The sequence below is a fragment of the Polyodon spathula genome, chromosome 56 (assembly GCF_017654505.1).
Source record: "Polyodon spathula isolate WHYD16114869_AA chromosome 56, ASM1765450v1, whole genome shotgun sequence".
NCBI classification, from domain to species: domain Eukaryota; kingdom Metazoa; phylum Chordata; class Actinopteri; order Acipenseriformes; family Polyodontidae; genus Polyodon; species Polyodon spathula.
In genome coordinates, this window is record NC_054589.1 from 497514 (window position 1) to 514276 (window position 16763).

Here is a 16763-nt window from a genome sequence, read left to right on the forward strand (position 1 = left end):
TTTTCTACCAAGGTTTTAAACATCTTCTTCCAAATGCAGAATAAATGTGTTTCCGTTTGTAATAAAATATAATGTATTTAGATTAATTGAAAATTCACCAACATGGTTAGCCAGCACTCCCAAACTAAGTATTTGTTAAGGTGTAGGAGTTTGTTCAGAACTAAAATAATTAATGTAAACTGTAGATTTTATATATAAATAGATTGTTTGAAGAATAGACTGCTTCAATAAATGTAGCAGATATATAGCACTATAGGGGAAAAAAAACAAGAGGTAATATGAACATACACGGAACAAAGGCTAATATCTTTTCCTACTGACCTGGCTGATGGTTTTGTTGCTGCTCTGGTACAGTCGGCAGTGCCTCATTGAGGGACCCTTGTGGTGGCAAGGGTGTCCCTGTGTATGAAACAGACTGTTCTGGCAGGTAAGGTGCACCAAAGCCTGGGTCAGGGTTCATGGCTGGAGGTGCAAAGCCCTGCATTGGACCCTGAGAGGGATGAGCAGAGCCCTGCATTGGAGGTTGCATTTGAGGTGGCACTGGGTTAAACGGGACATCTGCAGCATACTGTGGGGAGGGGACTGGAGGCATTGTTCCATCAAGGATAGTCTGAGGAGCTGAAGAAAGTAACATGATAAAATTATAAGCCGAGAAACAGCTGCTCAATGACGCTACATTAACTAGAGTCACAGTTATACAGAGGGCTCATGCTTAAGCATGCTGCTGTACGTGGATCACATGAACTTCAATTTTGCAAACACCACTGCTCTCTCAGCGGTCTGGTCTATATACAGACATTCGCCATCATTGTTTCTGGAGGTTTCTTGATTGGGAATTGACAGATGAAATGGTAGCCATGATTCATTTTTGTTTAGGTATTGCATCTCCTTCTCTAATGGGGAATGTAATCTTAAAGTAATTATATGATTATCCAAACAAACTGATTCCAACAACACCCCTTGGTCACAGGGACACAGCCAAGAGCATATATTTGCATACCAATGGCACTGTTAGACTGTTCTTAAGGTCTACTATGAAATAAGACTTCACATCAGAAACTGGTCTTCCCCCCCTTCTATTTACCTGGTGGCATGAGCTGCACTCCTGGCACTGGTGGACCTGGATTTGGCATCAACGATGTCATTAGAGGGATCTCTGATGTATTAGAGGTCGTGTCCTGGGGAAATCCAATGCCATCTGTCTGGCTGGTATGATCAAGCTCAGAGCTGGGGGTGCTGCAAGCATACTGCTGGGGTGTGGCTCGGTCTGAACTATAGGAGATTGCACCTTCCTATCAGAGACAGTATCAAAGCTTATTGTAGGTTACACAGATTTACTTCATCACACCCCAGAAACAGATTCGCTTAGATTATTTCTACAAACGCAAACAAATTCACACTATTACAGCACAACCCTTGACAAGTATTTGTTTTTTAACCTTTCATTTCTTACCTTTATCTGGCCATCCAGCTGATGAAGTCGAACTAACCAATCTGGTTCAATAAACAACTCCTGCTCAGGTCTTTCCTTCAACTGAGGGTCAAAGAATCTCAATTTTGCAGACATCTATTGGGGAGAGAACAAAAGAAATGATACGTAAAGACATACACACATTGCACAAGACATCTCAGGACACACAAGAAATGAAGATCAACTTTACCTGAATGAGTTGGTTGATGAATACAGGTGAATAGTAGGACGGCCGCTTGAGGACAGTTCTTGAAATGACTTCACAGTAATGAAATGCCTGAGCAGAAAGCCCCGCCTCAGCTAGTCGGCAGGCATATATAAATTTAAATACCTGGAGAAAACAAGTACAAGATATTACAACCTTGTAATAACCTAGTTCAGACTACAATAAAACCGTTGAAATGTATGAACACAGAGGGAGACAGTACTAACCTGGAAGTTAGGCAGTAAACAGGTTTGGGAGCCCAAAGACTGTGCATACTCATATGCTTCTGTTCGCTGGATGGCTTCATTCGAGGCAAACTTAAAGAACGGCAAGCTAGACAGATGAAAACAAAATAAGTACTACCTACCTATGAAGTCAGATCATGCAAACAAAAACGTTATTTTAATGCAAATTCAAGAAATCAAATGTAAAAGGGAACTTTAAAAAGAAAACGTGTTACTAATGCTATTTATTTTTCTTCAGTGGAGTTTACCTGTGATTGGACCCCAACAGGACGAGTTTAGTTGACTTCTTGGTATAAACACCAAATCCAACCTGGGCCATCATATAACAGAAATGAGCTGCATCCATCAGTCCCTTTGAGGCTGGAAATGTCACAAACATAGGATTGGTTAATGTCAATAATAAAAAGAAAAAGACCTTTAAAAATGCTACAGACAGTTTTCTACCCAGAGTATTTATAGAAATAAGACAGACATGCGCATATAATGGCTATTTTGAACAAGATGTGCGAGTAACATACATATCTATAATACAGGACAGGCATAAAAGAATACAAATGACTCACCAAGCGTGTCTCCCATAGTAGAGATGGTTCGAGTATCAAGGTCCAAGGTATTAGTGAGATTCGACAGCACCATAGCCAGATGAGGCCTCCAGTCTCCCCACTTATCATCTCCACAACACTGGGGGAAAAAAAAAGAAAAGAAGCACAAAAACATTAAAAAAAACATGCCCCTAAGTTCTTTAACCTTTAACCTAAAAATCCTCTAAAATAAAGAGAGCCAGTCTCAATGAAAGTAATATTACACCCCTGGCTACACGGCTGCTCCCGGTACTCACAGTGGCTGCGGCAGGCATTCTTCCAGACATCAGCTGATATACCGTCTGTAGAGGATCGTTAATAGGGAGGCTGTTAGCAAACCTTAAAACCAAAAAAAAAAAGACAGAAAAAAAATGATTTGTCATTAAAACAAAAGTTTTCTACAAACAAAAAGTACCATAACCTCAAGCAGGACCTTATCTGTGTAGGTATGGTAAAAAATAAATACATAAATAAATAACAAAACGCCACATTACCTGGTCATAACTCTTGCATGGGTCCTGCTATCCATTTTACTGGCAAGTAACAGAGCATGCCCCCATAATCCATGCTTCATTGCAGATTCAAGAGCATCCTGGAAAACAAGATTATTTAAACCAGCCACTAACACAAACCACAGGAAGAATATAACAATCATCACAGATGACACCCTTAGCATAGTGATTATACTCTCATAACAACGACTGGGTAAACTGTGTTAATATAACGACTACTAAAGCACCATGCCCATTTAAAACTAGCTCTGCTGTTTGAAAGTCTTGTTTTAATGCAGATGTCAATACAAGGTATTAAATGGAGCATATGGAACCCACTGGTGTGCTTTAGGATTAGCAAGTCCTTCTTACCTTCTTGCGGCCGAAGAGGAGCAGCTCCCGGAAGCGCTCCGTCTCCTTGCCTGCGTTTTCAGGAACACTCATGACAGTGTCCGAGAGCAGGGAGAGCTGCCCAGAGCCAGGGTCCTCCTCAGCTCGGTCCAGGGCCTCATTGTTAAAATCAATCAGGTTCGCTTCGTTCGGTGACTTTCCAGGCAGCCAGGCTGACTTATGATCCCGCAGCAGGAGATCAGCAATATCAGTTCCAACGACAGTCTGAAAAGGGAGACTGTTTCAATTGTCTGAAGCAGCAACGTGAAAACGTTTACCATGATAATCTGTAAGTTAACACCGGTATTAAAAAATAGATAGACCTGCAATATGAGGTTTGTTCTACAAAGACCCTCATAAAACCCGCATTTACAACTAAAACCAATGTATTAAAGTTGAGGAATTTCTTCATATACAAATATTTTGGTCATTAGATACACTTCTGCTTTACTTAATAAAAAAATGCTAACATGTCTACAGTTCATCTGTTAATGTTACACATTTATTATATTCACTTATGGGCAATAGCAGAGTACAAACCCCATTTTGCCTGCACAGCAGTACAATGAACTCCCAGATTAGACTTGCAGAATCTTTATCAAGCAGATTGTCGTTTCTCAGGCACTCCATAGCTTTGTTCTGAGAAAATTTGATTACATCAACTTTATGGGTTTCCTCCCTAGAAAAAAAACAAGGCTGTTACCACAGATACTCTGTAATGCAGTAAGTCATGCATAACTGAAAACACAATCATACATTGTTAGAGGTAATTCTGCAGCCCTGATGAAGGCATTTGCTGAAATGTTAGTAAACAGGGCTGTATTTCGTAAAGCACTATGAATATCTGGCAGGTTAGTCAAGTACAGGCCATTGCTGAAGAGACTTACTTGACAAGAGGTCCTGGGAATGCTCTTAGATCTTCTTGCTCTTGTGTGCTCTGTAACATGGTCTGTGGAAATGAAACATTAAATCAACTAATTTAAATACTCCAACAACCCGATCTTAAAACCATTCCAGGCTTACATGGCTGAATAATTAAATATTGGTTTTAACTAAAATACTTGTGCATTGCTCACTTATATTCAATGATACTGTACATATTATTCAAAATAATGTGCACTAAAGCTATATATAAAAGCCACTGTTTTTACCTCCATGCTATGTATTTCCACCAAAGCAGGCTGGCCTTCTGAAGGCAGGTTGGGCAGAACTTTGATTAACTGACCTCCTGGACCAAACCTGGCACATATGTGAGGAACTGTAAACTTCTCAGGAGTTACAGGTCTTGGAGGCACTGAAGAAAGAATGCATTGTAAGCAGAATAAGTAAAACCGCTTTTAAAACATGGACAGCAGTTGGTTAATTACATAGAACACTGCCATTGCTGTAAATACCAAATGAGAGCCATCAATATCACTGAGAAAGATCACCATGGCCTACACATCACATTTAAAACTGTAAGTGTAACACAGACCCTTCTATATAACCTGGTCCACTGGAGTAATCCACTACATGCCTGTCACTTAATCACGGTGTCAATGTGATTCAACAGTTTCAAACATACATGAGTAAACAGACTATTTTTTTAGGATGCATCATTAGTTATATCTTTAGTAGTACAGTAGTAATTTGCGCATTGTCTTTTTAGTCTTACCTTGTTCAACAGATTGCCATCCTGTTTCTTCTGGGTAGCCTGTTGGGTACTGATAGTCGGTGAATTCTTGACGGCCTGCTACACTGTCAATGTACTGTCCATAGGAGTAATCTGCTGGAGCGGCAGGCTGGCTCAGGGCTTCATATCCAGCAGTGACAAGGTCCTGCTGGCTTCTGTAAACCTGACTCTGAACAGGAAACAATGCCACTTTGTAACACATAACCACTGCGAAAAAGAACTATAGCCTTTGCATACATTATCTTTACTTTCTCCTAAACTGTTTTTTCCTTAAGAATCCATTCTCGAAAATGTGCGGTGCTGTTGTAACAAGAAAGCCACTCCATTTAGCTCACATTTTCCCATATGAAAGAGGCACACATTATATTAAACATTTCTTCAGTTTGATTTTTTTCAGTGGTACAGATCTGCTTTGTAAGAAATAAAATGCCATTGATTACATGGGCCTAAACAGCCATTTATTTTTAGGCAAGCATTCATAGTTATTGATGAGGGAACACGCCATAACATTTTCTACCTGACTGACAGTTTCTGAAGTTATGAATGATATATTGAGCAAAAGCATTACTTTTTAAAAAAAAAAATAGCTTTTTATCTAAAACCCATTTTTAAAATAAAATAGGGACTAGAATTCATCTTTTGTGTTATTTTTTTTTATTTTACTATCACACAGCTGTCCTGTTTGAGCAGGTCAAATCAACAATAAGAGCAGCAGCCTGTTGCAGAAATAGCACCACCTGGGGAATCCTTCCTGAAGGAACGACTCTGAAAACAGTGTTTTATTAGTGTGATCTTCACACTGTCTTATTATAACTGAAGCCAAGATAAAACCTTCTCACATTTGAACATGAACAGGTCCCTTGACAGGTACCATAAATACTGCTCGGAGAATACTGTTGACACTACGAATCTGACCGGACATACAGCATTGAAGTCTCTGCAAGGACTGTTCGAAAAACATTCATCTCCAACAGCTTCAAATAAATTTAAAAAAATCAAGTTCACCTTTACCATAATGTGTGTGTTTTGCTGAGATGAATACAATGATATTAATATATACAGTATTAGGGTTACTGGATTGATGTCAGCACCATGTTAACACCCTGTGCTTTAATGCCTATTGATGCAGGTGAGGGTTTCTCATCCTTACCTGCTGTGACCGGGAGCTGAAGCTGCTTCGACGGCTCTGCTGACTGTGTGAGCTGTGCACACTGTGGGCTGAGTGTTCACTGTGGATACTGCGTCTGTCATACTCATCCCCATAGGGGTCTCTCGGGCGAGCACTCTCATCATCAAAGCTGGTGTCGTAGCGAGGATCATACTGCCAGCGATCATCATATCCTTCCCGTCTGTCAAATCAGGGGGGACATTATATATAAAAAAATTATAATAATAAAACGTGCAATTTCTCTCCCCAATTTGGAACGTCCAAACATTTGAGTGAGCTACCAGTCTCTGAAGGACATGGCCAGCCCTGCAGGCATCCTTACAAAGACCGGCGACCACGCACAGCCAGTACGCACACCTGCACTGTATGACTTGTATACCACGTGGCTGTGCTTTACCAGGTGAGCCACTCGTGGGAACCCAGGGGGGACACATTTGAATCCACTTTGACGAGGTTAAGTGACCACTGTGGCTTGAACTTCTTTACATGCATGCTAATTACTTTACAGGGATCACTGTCTTATTAAACTTATAAACAAGAAGTACGCATATCAACAATATCAAAAGGCACAGCTTGCTCATGTAAGCACTATTACACTGACTGCAGCGAATAAAATTTAGCTGCCGTTTTGCTTTGTAATTGCCTTATTTCCCCACCTAAGAAGAAAAAGCTGGTGAGGCAATGATGTCACTATAATTACATGTGTTAATAATTGGCTATTACATATGTTGCCTAATTATATTTTCTTGGTAGCAAGCAACCTCCTGCAAAAAAAGAAATACGAGATCATATATGTTTATTACGTACCAAACGTTTTAAAAAGTGATCTCTGTTATACCTGGGATACTGCTGGCTGTAGTACTGCTCTCTTCGTCGGTAAGCCTCTGGGTCATAGTTGTACCAGTACTGCTGGTCATAGTATTCTCTATAACGAGCGTCATAGGAAGCTGGATCATAACGGTCCCATTGGCTGCGATCTGTTATGACAGAACATTATATATTAAAGACTTTGGAGAACACTTTTAACTATTTTCTTATCCGGAAAAGCAAAAACTTCAACATATTTGTCATTTGTGCATGCATAATATTAAGACAAACACAGGTCTACATTCATTTAGAAAACAGTTGCGTAGTTTTTTTTTCTGGTTCAAAAATGCTCAAAACAACAAGCTGTTATCAAGTCTGTGGCTTAAACAGTATTTTACCTGTAGCCTTACCTCCATAGTCATATTGCTTTTTATAGTAGTCTGCATAATAATCATCATAGGCACTTCGACCACCCTTCAGATAGTTGTCTTCAGAATAGCCTTGTCTGTTGGGAATAAAAAAATAATAAAAAAAAAAACAAAACACAGAAATTAATGAGATCCCGTTTTGATTTTACTGTTTAACAAAATTAAATTAGGACTAAACCTCAGCTTAGTTATGTAATGAAAAATTAAAGTCATAAGCATTATACAGGAGAACCCTCAAAACTGGAGACATCAAGTATCTGTCCTAGCCAGCAATTAAACTCCGATGCTTTGAGTGGAATCATCTTTTTAGAGCACTATTAGGGAGCAGTCTGCAATTCATTTTACGTACTTTAATACACAAGTTCAGCCAGACATGAAGCTTGAAAACATTCAAATGAGAAGCAGCACCGAGACCCTGATAGGGTTAAACACAGACTCTTTGTAGTAATTCCAACCACGAGCAACAGACACAACAGAGCACAACACAAATGAACCGAAGCGACCGTGCTGTCTCGTAGATTTCTGCTATACCCTGAAATGCACACAGCGGCCCACATTAGGTTTTGGAAACGTGTAATTCAAAGTGACAAGCCTATTGCACCTTTCTTTAAAGCAGGTCACCCGTGTTCCGCTAGGCTTCAAAGAACAATGCAAAATCATTTAGGCATAAAAAAAAACTATTACAACTTAAAGACCATAATAAATCAAGAGGCGTGACTATGCTGCAAAAAAGGTTTTCAATATAATGTAAAATAAAAAAAACAAACGGATTTTCAGACCTGGAGGAAGGCCTGTCAGAGTATTGGCTGGCTCTAGAACTGGGGCGATCTGGCTGTTCAGGGTACGGATACCTGTTCCCTTCCCGGTATCCTGGATTGTACCCTTCATAGCGACCGTAACGAGGGTCATACCTTCTGTACAGATCCTCCTAGACAAAACAACATTCGTGGTCATGGAGTAACTCACTCAGATTTATAGGAGGCGAGCCACAAAAACAAATCTGGTTATTGTAAAGGATTGTTTTTAATCGGGCTGTAAAAGGAACATGTATTAGGGATGACATACATCTTCCATTAGCTTTTGAAATGAGGCAGGCAGACAGCCCTTGTTAAAAGTTGTTCAAATAAAGAATGCTGCCAGTTAGCCAGCTGTTAACAGTAAAAGTTACCAAAAGCAGATATTCTGATAACTTGATTTAAACTATGTAATACACTCCTTGGCTTTTATCAGATGTACAGCGTTTGGTTGTAATGAATTCTCTCACATTCCATAATGCTCAATGAAGACTTTATACTGCCGTCAAAGTATAATATTTGCAAACATTAAATTATATTTAACTCTCTGGACTTCCAAACAATGCAATTTCATATTTATTTTTATATAAACAAGGCTGATGAACCACATTTGATGAGAAAATCAATACCAACTTGAGTCAAATGTGCAACAAAGCATACAGTAGAAATATTAATTAAATAAGACAACAATATTTTTGCTGGCTTTGATTTCTTAAAGAAAAAAAATCACAATGGCAACACTGTTAAAACCATCTTGGATTGTGAATTTGACTTCTTGTTTGTCATATTTGATTTAATCACAACTGTGAACTGCAGCTCACAAGTAGGACACAGTCCTACATTTGTATTGACAGAAAAGCTACCTGATAATATGGCTGAACAGTCCTTGGATCCCCAGGAGGATAGGGCTGCTGATAAGGATGCCTGCCATCTGGATACTCAGGATAGGCCCCACCACCATAATACCCATACCCTGCTGCTGGATGCTGAGGTGGTGGCCCGTACATCTGCTGAGGTGTGTGTGAAGGGGCTGGCCGCTGCAGATCTTGAGGGGGCTGCTGTGAAGAATTGGCTATTGAAGGCTGCTGTAAATTGGGGGGCTGTGGAGGGTACATGGGGTGCTGTGCCACCCCTGGCCCTGTCGTGCCATATCCCATTGGTGGATTAGGAGCTCCCATTCCTTGAGGCCCAGGTACCATAGGAAAAGACTGTGGGTACTGGCTGTTTTGAGGTCCTGGATCCTGCACGCTTTGGGATGGCGGTGTGCCATCACTTACATGGAGCCCAGGTTGAGTAGCTGACTGCTGGGGGTTTAAAGCAGTCTGCTGTGAAGGTGGAGCCGTTTGCTTTTGAGGTGCCTGTCCGGTCCCAGCTGACTGCTGAGCATCTTTGGTAACCTGCAGATAAAAACCTGTTGGATTATTGGCCTGCGTGCCTTGCCTCAAGCCCTGCAGTGAGGGCGGAGGCAGTTGTGAACCAGCAGAAGACAGATGATTGGTTTGATTAGGATCTTGGTTTTGGTTGGCCTGTGTACGGGGCATGGTAAAATCAAGGAGTTCATGATTGCTAGCGTTTTGGTGTTGACTAGCAGGCTGGCTTTGAGAATTATTAGCCAACACAGAAAGATTCGCCTTTTGACCAAGTGCTGAATTGGAAGGATCATTAGCCACTGCCTGATTTGATGGCCAGTTTGCTGACTCATAAGTGTTTTCTACTGCTGATTTCATGCCACATTTACTGTCTAGTGCTAAATTAAGGGGATTTTGATCAGATGGCGGCTGAATTAACAAGTTTATTGGCTGATTGTTGACAATTCCAGATAAATTTGGTGTGACAGAAATTAACTGTGGTTGACAATTAGGTATGGAAGTGCTCAACAAAAACCCTGGTTGAACTGGATTGGCTCCAGAAGTCAAATGAATTCCAGGAGCCTGGCTGACTGGCACAGCCATGTCCTCGACTCCCTGGTTTTGTAAGGGTTCACTTAGGCTAACTTGAGGAGTTTGACTAGGTAAAGAAACAGGAGGATTATTTGGAGGAACCACACTGCAGTTCTGAGTAGGATGGGCAATCAAGATCGGTTGATTCTGGAATGATTCGGTGGGAGGTGAAGAGACCAGCAGGGTTGCATAGCCAAAACTTGCCTGCTGCTTCAGATGGTCACCCTCACCCACTTGAGGAGGGTTCTCAAGATTCTCTGAAGACACATCAGCCTTTTGTGAGATAAATGTTTTGTGGGCAGCCTGCTGCTCCAATGGTTGATCCAAAGGGCCATCTTCTGGGGGCTGAATAACCTCCATGCTTGGCTGCTTAACAAAGACATGAACAGGAGGGGCAGCTGGGGCTAAGAGAATGTTCAGCGGCATGACCTCATTCTGTGCCCACAGGGTAGTGGCAGGACTCTCGCATTTCAAGCGTGGAGCATGTGCTCTAGAAGATGGTCTTCTATCAGGCAGTGGCTGAACTGTTTCTACTGTAGGCTTGCTGATGGGTTGTAACACATTATTTGTGCTACCAACAGGTGGCTGTCCCGTGGGCATAAATATGTTTTCCAGGTTGTCAGGTGGCTGTTCAAGATTCCCAGGCGATGCGTCTGTAACCACAGCCCCATGTGGGGCATTGCTTTGCGCTCCACTGTTTTTCTCCATCACCATCCTGGCTTGATCAACCTCAGCGGGTTTTACTCCAACTGAGTGGGATCGGACTGGTTCAAAGGAACTGTTAGCACTAGCTTGAAATATTCCTGTTGGTTTGGGAGGGCTAGGTGTTGGAGGCTGGGAAAGCTGTCTGTGATACACATTGTTAGCAATGTTTTGTACGACTGCATCTCCTGCAGGGGAACTATCAACTTGCTCAAAGTAACCGGCAGAGACTTCTTGAGGGGGTTTTGCAATTTCTTGTTGTATAAATGTTCCCACCACTCCTTGTGGTCTTCTGGAACTAGATGCGCTGCCATGACTTACATTACTGTAGCTGGAAGAGACGCTTTCAGATCGCACAGGACGATCAAGTACAGAATCTGGAGTCTCCAAGTTGGGCCCCCCTTCAAAATTGTCAGCTACGTGGGGAACTGGATTTCCCTGGCCTGGGAGTGGTCCAAGCCTTGCACCTTCAGGAACAGTTTGAGGCATTGGTGGGATATTGAGTGGGTTGCCAGGTAAAACCTCCAGATTAGGTGCACATTCCAGGTTTTCCACATTATCAAAGTGCACCCCAGCGTTCTCTTGCGGTTCACTTACAAAAGCACTGTCATTCAGATAGGGGCCTGTTTCACAGCTGGACATTGCATTAATAGGGCCGGTCACATTATGATCAAAACTTTGATGGACTACTGCCGCATTCTGTGCCACATCAACACCCACTAGGGGCTGAGCCTGGCTTTGCAGAAACAATTCTCCACCAGGAACACTGTTCATGGCTTTCTTCTCACTTGCCAGAGTTTCTTCATTTTCCACTTCATTACCTTTGAAAAACATTGAAACACTTCCAGTATCCGATTCATAAGGAATGTGGTTGCCTTCTGGTGGAAGCCCTGCTTGTCCAGTATTAGTAGGAGGGAAGTTGGTTTCTGCTGCACCAGGCTGCTGATAGAAATGCTCTTGGTGTGGCTGGTTAAACCAGGTATTAGACGACCCATAGTCTTGACTGAAATGATTTTGAGATTGAAATAGTGGGTTATGGTGTTGGGAAACAGGTGGATTATTTCCTTCTGTTTTGTCTGGTGGCGGATGACTGTTAACAAAACCTAGGAAAGGTGTCATATTTTGTTGCCCATCCTGTGGTTGCTGTTCTGAATGCACCTGGTTTTGGGGAGGCGTCTGAGATGGTATATTAGCTGGAGATGAAGTTGGCAAAGGAACACCAAACTGCTGGGTTGGATGGTCACCAGGCTGAAAGTAGTTTTGGGATGAAGGTGGACAATTGCCATAATCAGGCAACCATGAAGTGGCTGCTGGCTGCATGTTCTGAGCAGGGAATGACATTGCATTAGGTACTGTGGGATTGTAAGAGATAGGCTCTCCTCTGATATCCTGTCCGTAAGGAGGTCTGTTCTGGAGAGGGGCTGCAGCATGAGGAGGACCGACAAAGCTATTCTGTTGTGATCCTTGCACATTAAAGGGGGAATGTTCTCTGGAGTTAAGCTGTCCCTGTTCTCTAACATGAGGGGTTGGCGAGACAAACCTGTTTGAGTTATTAAAATGTCCTGGCAGGGGTGATGGAGCCACACAGCTGTTTGGGGTAAAGAGGTTAACTCCAGTCGATGATGACGGTACAGAGTGGAGGCCCTGGGTACTACCAAACGTCTGTGCGGGTGCCAACTGATTCTGGACTGGGCCAGGCTGTGTGAAACTTGAAGGAGGCGGTCCTTGCACAGGGACAGGGCTGCTCTTCGGGGGAGGATTTCCCAGTGGTGTGTTTTGAGGGGTTTGCCTGCTGAACGCGAAGGGATCTGTCATTGGTGGCACAGGTGCAGCTGGCGCTGACACTGGCACATTCGCCCTTCTGCTGTAAGGACTGTTTCTCCGAAATGCATTGGGGACCCCTACAGGTGGGGGGGCGGCAGCCCCGGGGGGTTCAGCTCGAGGAGGAGGCTGCATGGCCATTTCGGTTCCAGTTGAAAGAAAAGTTATTCCAGCGCAAAGCTGTGTTAAATCTCACCTGTGATAAGACAAAAAGTAAAATAAAAAACAATAACGATTTGAATTAAGAAACGCTACAGTGCACAACTTTAAAATGAGAATTCAGCATATAAAAAAAATTAAAAAAACAAATCCACGCATGCTACAAAGAGTTCCAGGGTAATCTACAACACCATTTCACAACAGTCAAGCAATCTCAAGCTATTTGTTGTTGCTATATTGTGCCATAATAACCTACAGGAATTTATATCATTGCAAAATGACAAATCATATGTTACTATAGAATTAGATTCTCAAATAAATAAATATGCATCACTTAAATGTAAGAGAACCATGAAAACGATGACCTAAATCAACATGCAGAATAAAATCATACCAAAGGCTTATGCATAATAGAAACACCAGAAAAGAAAGAGAGGAACATTGTATTACTCTAATTAAATGTAATGTAAAATTCACAGCAACCAAGTCGATTTACAGAGCCAGGAGTAAAATATTTTCTAATTCTGTCAGGTATTTATACTAAAGAAAAGTTACTATTACTGTTTTGGAAAGTTGACAGACATACAGATCGTCATAATCATTTGTTAATCAAATATGTCTCTTTAAAGTTGATGGTTCTCTTAATATAGAGAGTGTAATAACTATTTAAAAATGAAACAATAATTAACCAAATATAAGATACTTAATTGTGTAAAGTCTAGCATCATCAGTAGTAAGGTACACCTGTCTCCGTGATCAGTATGAACCACCCAAAGTTAACCTTTAGCCTTTCAGACAGTTTCTAAAACAACTGCTGTAGGTGTTTCAGACAACAATAAGACACTTACTCGATCTGCTAAGTAATCTAAGTAATTATTTAAAATACACTTTATAGGCACCAATAACACATACTCAATCTACGCACTAAATAATCTGTCAAATTAAACTCGGACTGCATGCACCACGTCTTGCCCGCTGCTGCCCTTACCCAACTGGCTCGCTTATGTTACTCGTGGATAACTGTACCCTTTATAATACAAAAACAACCAAATTAAAAGATGCAAACAAAAAGTAATAGCCATTACGAAATGCAACAGCGGATGACTATAAACAATGATCCTTTAGGTCTTCTCCTTGAATAACAAGCAGGATATTATTGCAACTTGGGAATACTTGCGGGGATAACAAACTCTGAACGACAAACACAACATTCATTGTCACATAAAAATACACTAAAGAAAGCGTGCAATATTGCAGGCACGCAGAATAGATGCGGAATGCACTACAGGCAGCACAAAGACTGTCACAAACGCAATATAAACGCGTAGTGCATATGCGAGTATGGATAAACTAGGAGTAAACGGTTTAGCAAGAAATCGGGAACAAAACATTCGTGCCACGGAGTAAACAAACTAAAGGACACTGCGTGATAACGGATCAATCTGTAACACAGCAACAGACCAGCTCAACTTCTGAGCTTCTTTAAAATGCTGAAATACTTTTACTGGGATTTGAAACCCCGGTTAATAGAGAGATGCCATGATATATATGTCTACGGGCTGTCAAATCCCACTGTGCTGAAGCTATAATCCGACCCGGTACATTTACAGAATCCAGCTTTATTTTCACAAAATAATTGATTTCTATGCTCCTTACCTTTAATAATCTGAATCCGGATCTCCCAACGAACACAAAATATAGTACTTGATATAAAAGCGAATTAAATATGAATTCCTACAAGACAGCAGGTTTGCGAAACTCACACACGATCGCCATCTTCGACAAGCACATCCTGCTAGGCGACGTGTACAAGAGACGTCACAATCCCAAACATTGTGGCGTCACAATCGAATTGCAATGGGACACGTTCCGTGTTTTCTACATTTTATTTTTAATTTACAACCCTATTGAAAAGTTTTTTGATGATATTTGGAGTACCCAGTGCGGTGCTTTGTTAAAAAATGTAATGCCTATTTCTTTTGCTTTTTTGAAGAGTTGAAACGGGGTCTACACGAGCAGTTCCGACGGAAACTGCCGAGTTGAGTCGATGTTGAAAATGTTCTGTGGTCTGAAGCGCGCATGCGCCGGAAGGGAACGCATGGTTGAGTGAAGCTCACAGATACCTCGGAAAACATGAAATACCGAACGTCTGCAGTATTGCAACTGAAAAATAAATACAGATATGTACAGTATTTAAAATATATGTGTTGTCCATATAGTTAAATAAAAAGAGGATCAATAGGTCTGAACTTTGACGAATGCATTTTCTCTGTATCTCGGCTGACCTTAGTAATGCTGATAATAGTTGTACTTGGAACCATTTAGTTGCATGTTTTGAATAGATATACCCGTCGTCTTTTTTAATGGGAAAACACCTGTACTGTAAATGACCGTGCCAAATATGTACCTAACTTAGACCTCTTAATAAACACCTCACGAGCCCAAAGGTACCCCAAAATGTTGTCTATGTTCTAGGAATGATGGACGGCGCAGGTTGGGGGTGTTTATTCCCCTTTAACCCCAACCAGCCTCTTGTTTACTCATCTTGGTGTTTCGGAATAGATTATTGCCCTCTCTACACGAACAGACAAAATATTTTAACAGTATCGTAAAGTAAAGGGGATCTGATTGGGGTTAATTGAAGAAACACAAACATAACAACTAATCTACTGGAATGTATGCAGCCATTATGTTAAAGTGTAACCGAAATATTATTACATTTAGAATTTTCTGAGACAAATGTATAACTACTGCCATATTACATGAAATCTCTCAATAACCCTGGTACCCATCAAATGACCCTAAAAACAAAGGAGAGAAGCACTCCCCTGTGCAGTGGAATGGGCTTTATTTATTTCACATTGCATTATGGATTGGTTTCCTTTCTGTAAGAGGGGTCAGGTTACTTGATTGTACCATTTTCATGTATTTTTTTATACAAGTCATTTATAAATTTTGATACTGGCGTAGTAACAATTAAGAACATGGGCATTTTTTACTTCAAAATGTTTCTCTGTAATTCAGTAGTTGCACAGCATGACTTCAGCTGCTTTTCTTTACTCTAGAGTAGGCTTACTGGAGTCTGTGAAATTCGTGTTCTTGGTTCTGCACTTGGTTCTGCACTCTCTCTAGTGGTTATAAATATACTGAGCAACAGATCAACATGTCATGTTTACCAGAGTCAAATTGCACTAATGCACCCCAACTGTGCATTTCAAAGGAGTCTTTATGGTGAACTATTTATTATACTTTCTCAACAATGCACATGTGGGATATTTTTTTAAATATATATTTGTTTCCTTAAAAAATGTGTAAATTGTATTTAATTATATATATGTATTGATATTTTTCAACATCAGACAGTTTGGCATTGTTTATGTTCACAATTGAACCTAACTACAATATATAGTAATATGGATATTAAATTTAACTGCATTGGCAAATAAATCATCTGAATAATTTTGGGTCAGTCTATATACGTGGGTATTCGTTAGTGGTCACTATATCCTTCAGTAAAAGAGGACTATAAAAGAGCTTCAGTTAATATAGGATAAACTATTTTATTTTTAAAACAGTCTGAGGAAATACTAGACATTGTCAATCTGAGTAGAACTTGGAGAACAGCCTTAAAATACTAGTTACTGTTCTTTTGTGTGAAGTTGTAGAGTTATTTGTGTCATGCTTCCCTATAACACCAGAAGGGGGACCTCTTTGACAGAAAATACAGTACATCTGCTGTGTCAGTATTCCTGTGGAGGGAAGTACAAACTAAATGTTAATCTCGGCCACAAGTTTCATTTGAGGTTAGTGCTCTATTTTTTCCCCATTTTTAAATTGCAGCTCAGCAGATATTTTAATTGTTAGGGGAAGTGTAAGCAAGTCCTGGAAG

General features: G+C 40.8%; 1 protein-coding gene across 3 annotated transcripts; it reads right to left on the reverse strand.

Annotated features, from left to right (window-relative positions):
- Nucleotides 1–294: 294 nt before the first annotated feature.
- On the reverse strand, nucleotides 295–14678 carry LOC121307510 (protein transport protein Sec16A-like). Of its 3 annotated transcripts, XM_041239694.1 has the most exons (21): nucleotides 14531–14678; nucleotides 10397–12911; nucleotides 9116–9649; nucleotides 8238–8386; nucleotides 7429–7535; nucleotides 7062–7200; nucleotides 6206–6404; nucleotides 5038–5224; nucleotides 4535–4677; nucleotides 4271–4332; nucleotides 3924–4062; nucleotides 3366–3608; nucleotides 2997–3094; nucleotides 2760–2841; nucleotides 2485–2602; nucleotides 2170–2281; nucleotides 1904–2009; nucleotides 1662–1802; nucleotides 1454–1567; nucleotides 1085–1292; nucleotides 295–618 (listed from the first exon to the last, which is right to left on the reverse strand). In XM_041239694.1, exons 2-21 carry the CDS (start codon nucleotides 12854–12856, stop codon nucleotides 314–316), a joined length of 5646 nt encoding a protein of 1881 aa, XP_041095628.1. In that variant the 5' UTR covers nucleotides 12857–12911; nucleotides 14531–14678; the 3' UTR covers nucleotides 295–313. The 3 variants fall into 3 exon arrangements, with proteins under 3 accessions (XP_041095628.1, XP_041095627.1, XP_041095626.1); XM_041239693.1 differs by having other exon boundaries at nucleotides 7441–7535; nucleotides 9116–12911; XM_041239692.1 differs by having other exon boundaries at nucleotides 9116–12911.
- Nucleotides 14679–16763: the final 2085 nt, after the last annotated feature.